At 41.4% G+C, this 5,271-nt stretch overlaps 1 protein-coding gene across 4 annotated transcripts in view; it reads right to left on the bottom strand.

The window, feature by feature from the left end:
• The window catches only part of LONP2 (lon peptidase 2, peroxisomal), a 99,657-nt gene that overhangs the window by 79,307 nt on the left and 15,079 nt on the right, over window positions 1-5,271 (bottom strand). For all 4 annotated transcript variants that reach the window (XR_002823223.1, XM_004371634.2, XM_023726968.1 and 1 more), the window contains exons 3-4: window positions 4,076-4,207; window positions 2,522-2,644 (exon numbers count right to left, since the gene is read on the bottom strand). Coding sequence is in view for 3 of the 4 variants with exons in the window: in XM_004371634.2 (XP_004371691.1) it covers window positions 2,522-2,644; window positions 4,076-4,207 (255 nt within the window). In the remaining variant the exon portion in view is untranslated. The remainder of the gene's footprint in view (window positions 1-2,521; window positions 2,645-4,075; window positions 4,208-5,271) is intronic.

Here is a 5,271-nt window from a genome sequence, read left to right as displayed (position 1 = left end):
ATGATGAAGGCCTGTGCTGACAGTGACCTACAGTCTACACCTTTCTCTCCCATGATGAAGGCCTGTGCTGACAGTGACCTACAGTCTACAGCTTCTTTCCCATGATGAAGGCTGTGCTGACAGTGACCTACAGTCTACACCTTTCTTTCCCATGATGAAGGCCTGCGCCGACAGTGACCTACAGTCTCCTGTGACTCTCAGTGCAGCGTGCTTGTCAGCTTACCTTTCAGGACAAAGTGAGTAACTGAGTCACTGAACTAACCTCAAGGCAGAAATGATTCAGACTTCTGGTGTGTGTGTATTTTCAACAGCATGGCACCCAGGAATAGTAAACAGGAGCATGGTGATCACTACCTCTTCTCTCTCATCACTTCCCTTAGTCTACTTTACTGCTCCTTCTCTAGTCAGTCCCACGAGGAAGAAATCCTTGGTCTTTGCTCTTCTTTCTGAATGCTGTATTCCCTTTGATTAAGGAACACTTCTGCGCTGATGACCTTCAAATCTCTGACATCATTCTTGGCCTTTCACTTAAGCCAGAGTTCTGGATCTCCTGTAGCCTACAGAGAACTGTCATTTTCATGTCCTGTCCACTTCAAACACCTTATACTTATCTCTCCCCTAACATAACAACAGTAAATTCAGCAGCCCAAGGTACACTTCAAAGAGACCCCATGATAACAGAAACGCAATATATAATAAAGTAGATATCATAAATCAATGAAGAAAGAAAGGATCATTTAATCAATGGTGCTAACTTAAACAGAAAGCTACTTGGGAATGTGGGGACACTGGTGGTTCAGTGGGAGAAATCTCACTTTCCAGGTGGGAGACCTGGGTTTGACTCCTGGCCAAGGCACCTCATGCACAGCCATCACCAGTCAGTCAGTGGAGGCTTGCGTGTTGCTATGATGCTGAACAGGTTTCAGTGGAGCTTTCAGACTAGGAAGAAAGGTTTGGTGTTCTACTTCCGAATATCAGCCAATAAAACCCTACAGATCACAATGGTCTGGTCTGCAACCGATCATGGAGACAGTGCAGGACTGGGCAACAATCTGATCCATTTGTACAAGGCTGACTGGATGGCAGCCACCACCAACAACAAACATCTGGGAATAAACAAGACTGCTGCTTTCACCTCACTAACATGACAAAACAAGACTGCTGCTTTCACCTCACTAACATGACAAAATACATATGCGTTAAAGAGTGAAACACTTAAAAAATAAATCAACTAAAGAAAAACCCGAAGTGGATATCTGCTCTTCTGTTTTGATTCTTCAATCAAACCACTGGAGGATAATGGACTCTATAAGCATAGAAGATAGGAAGAGACTAACAGTTTGACTAAACGAAAATTAAAACTTTTGTAAGTTAAAAACAAAACGGCAGCCTAGTTATGACACCACATAGTGACACAGTCCTTTTAGGAAACAAGTTTGCAACATGTTCTTCATACTCCACGCAGTAAAAACATGTTATACTCAAAGAAGTTCATCAGAGTTATTTGCTAGTTTTTAAAATATGAAAAATACTGGGAACAACACCCAACGTTAACAAAAAGGGAAATGCCTAGGTAAATTAACCCTCGGATGGTTACCAAAACAAATACAAAAGAAAAATGAGAGAATGCTCACGTTTAAAAGGAAAAAAAAAAAAAAGATGATCTAGAGGGGTTACTTTGTGTGTGGCCTTTCTAGCCATGGTCCTGTAACTCCCACCCAAGTAACTGGGCAGGACTGTGTGATGGGGTAATTGTGACCCACCATGGGGACTGGTCAGTTTTGCCTTAGAAGAGAGCCAATTCCAGAGCAGAGAGGAGAATACTGGCACCACCAAGGAAGAACAGCCAGGAGCCAGACAGCGAGTTATAACTGTAAAGATGGCAAGAAGCGGCAGCAGGAGAGACCCGACAGCAGAGACCTGGCACAGTGTGCTTCCTGGCCCAGGGAGAAAGAAAGCAAGTGCCTCTGGGGCGAGGCCTAGGGCCAGGGAGAGGCGTCCCTGCGAGCACGGTTGGGGAGAGGCTATCCTGATGGAAGAACTGTATCCTGAGTGTTCCTGGGCCCGAACTGTAACTGTTATTTCCCTTACAATAAACCCGATAATCTTGAGTATGGTCTTTGAGTTCTGTGTGGCCACTGCAATGAATTACCCAACCCAGCAGAGAAGTAGAGAGTGCTGTGGGAAGGACAGCTGGAGTCAGAATTGGTAGAGATGGTGGAGAGGGAGCTTGTCTGATTCCCGCTTCATAGGAATCAGCCTTGGGCTGTTAGTCTTGGTTCTCCTTCCTCCTTATGAAGTTAGAGAAGCTCAGACACTGCCCCCACATTTTTACACCCAGGCACAGAAAAGGACCAGAGGGAAATGCACCAAAATTTTAATAGTAACTTGAGTAGTAAGAGACAACGAACTTTTTTCTTCTCCAAATTTTTATCAAAAACAAACAAACAAAAAAACCGATCTCTCAAACCACATAAAAATAACTGGGAACCTGAAGGAACAAATTAAAAGGAACCTTTACCCGCTTATCATCATCCTGCTTGTGTTTTCTGGTTTTCTGAAGCAATTTCAGGCCTTCGATTTGTCTCACAAGTAATGGTATAGTCATCTTGAATCGCTCCTCTAGACTCACAGCATCTAAAATCTAAGAACGTTATGAGTCAATTAACAGAATCTCTCAGAAACACGTGCTCCAAACGCCATGACCTCAAACTGTTTTGTAAAACAGACAATTCCTATCAATATTCATTGTTACATTATGGGTAACAGAACCAAAGTAACTATATTAAATCAGGAAAGTTGTTTGAGATGAATACCAAACCAAAACCAAACCCACTGCCATCGAGTCGATTCCGACTCACAGCAACCCTACAGGACAGAGTAGAACTGCCTTACAGGGTTTCCAAGGCTGTAAATGTTTACAGAAGCAGACTGCCACATCTTTCTCCCGCAGGGCAGCTGGTGGGTTAGAACTGCCAGCCTTCCAGTTAGCAGCTGAGCACTTTAACCGCTGTACCACCAGGGCTCCCTAGATGAATACCAGAATCCTAAAAAAGACAAGAAAAAAAGTAACTTGATTTTGCATTTAAAAATGATGCTGCGTGTATTGTTCCAAGATCAACAAGAACAAAACAAACATCTGATGTCAACTCTTTTTGGGAATTATTCTCTTAAGAGCCCAGACTGTGCTTACACATTACAGGTAAGCAAATTACAGATTCAGAATACTGAAATTTTAAATACACAACAGAATAGGGACCCTCTTAGCAGTCAAACCAACCTCCACTTAGGATCTGTTCGAGACACTGAAGTAAAACCTCCTTGCTGAGGTCCACAGTCAGGTTCCTCTCTAGGACTCCTGTACTCATCTGCTCGCTCCCAACAGTGGAACTGAACTCTCACTGTTTGTGCCCAAACTGTTTGTATTAGCTGTGCTTGCTATTATAGTTGTCTGATTTGAATATTAAATAAACTGATAAAAAAAGAAAGGTGGTTTCAATGAAAACTAACTTCAATTAGTTTAGGAAGATAAAGCAGACTGCTTAAAAAATACTATAAAAATAAGTGCATAAGAAAACTTGTATAGTTTTATGGTTTGGGGGAGAGTCATGTAAATCTAGGATTCTTCACTTGCATTATTTTTCAAGTGTCTTTAAAACACATTTAACTTTAAGGACACAGAGAGTAAAAATCACAGCATTGTAGGTGTGGTTTACAGAAGAAACATGAAGAAATCTAAAAAACCAGGCCCACACACGGGGAAAGTCATGGCTCCACGTTTCAAAAAGCATGAGACAATGTATGTTTCTAAATTTTAAGTTAAATACTCACCATTTTTATGATTCTCTGCTTTAATTTCTTCCATAAATTGACCAAAGTATAAACAAAAGACCTTCTTGTGTAGACAAAAATGTAAAACAATCACGTTTGAAAGGCAATTTCAGTGTGAAAGCATTTTAACTGCTTTTTGGAGTTTCCAGTATCTCTTTCCTGAAGGTCAAAATTTAACTCTTCACTACCTAGATTCAAATAAAAAGTGACAAAGCAACTTGGCATTCAAGAAGGAACACTGTACCTGGAGCTTCTCTTTGTTGCTCGTCCGGATAATTGATGTCAGGATGTCTGGTAAAGCTTCTCTTGGAAGGCTGTCTAAAAGACGTCTCAATTTGGCAACAGCAGGGACAGACATGTCCAACATTTCAACCAACTAGAAAGAAACAATCTTTTCAATGAACTTGGCATTATTTGAGAATTTTAAAAGTCAGATTTCCATACAGGTTAAATGTTTGGGGCTCAGAGTCTCTGTTTCTGAAATAAAGGATCACTGATTATTATAGTCCAGGCTTTTACAGGCCTCAGAGAAAAGAGATGTTCTTTCAAGATGTCAATCAGAATGAAATGTAAAAACGGTTCAAAACTTTCATACTAATGTTTACAGATGGCTTTGTAAATCTGTGATTTTTTAAATTTTATTTTGAAAAAAATTCAAATTTATAAAAAGTTGCAAGAATAGTACAACGAACTCCTGTATACCATATGGCATATACCTTTTTTAAATAAATACACATCTCCCTGCCTAAAATTTATGAATGGAAAAGCCCTGGACTAAACAGAACCAAGGCTGCAGCAAAGGAGTAAAAGGACAAAACATACAGCTAATCCAATAATAACTGTGGTATGGTTACAAAGGAATTCATTTCAAACTTGTAAAAAGAAACCCAATGGTCTCCTCTGATGCTGGCAGGAATCTGCTGGAATAACATGGTCGGCATTATCACCCCTATTCCGTAGAGAAGGAAACTGAGGTTTCTGTCCAAAGTAGGGATCCCAGCCAGAACTCAAATCAGTCTTCTCCCAGGTAGGGTTCCTTCAGCAAAGGCGCACAGTGTGCGCTACTCTACCCATCCCCGAGCTGTAATGTCAAGCGTATCAGAGCTGTAACTGGGAAACAATGTGGGCAGTTTACATCCACAAGGGGCACCCACCTGCTGACCAAGGGCCATCTATACACATAAAATGGTTTCTGCCTGTTACTGTATTCCTCAAAAAACCGTAAGACGGATTTTCACCAAATCTGAAGGGTATGCTCAGGATGGTATATCTTAAAATATAACCTATGTGGTTTATGCAAAATTCATTCTGAGGGGCTCTGAGGGCCATACCAAGGAAGATGGGCAGTCATCCTCAGAGCCGTACTTCTCACACTGGTGAGTCAGGGCAGCTCACCTCACACTGGTAAGTCAGGGCCCTCACACTGGTGAGTCAGGGCAG

This window comes from Trichechus manatus, unplaced genomic scaffold (genome assembly GCF_000243295.1).
Source record: "Trichechus manatus latirostris isolate Lorelei unplaced genomic scaffold, TriManLat1.0 scaffold00014, whole genome shotgun sequence".
NCBI lineage: Eukaryota > Metazoa > Chordata > Mammalia > Sirenia > Trichechidae > Trichechus > Trichechus manatus.
The sequence above is the reverse complement of the archived record's forward strand: the minus strand, read 5'-3'. Positions and strand labels throughout refer to the sequence as shown.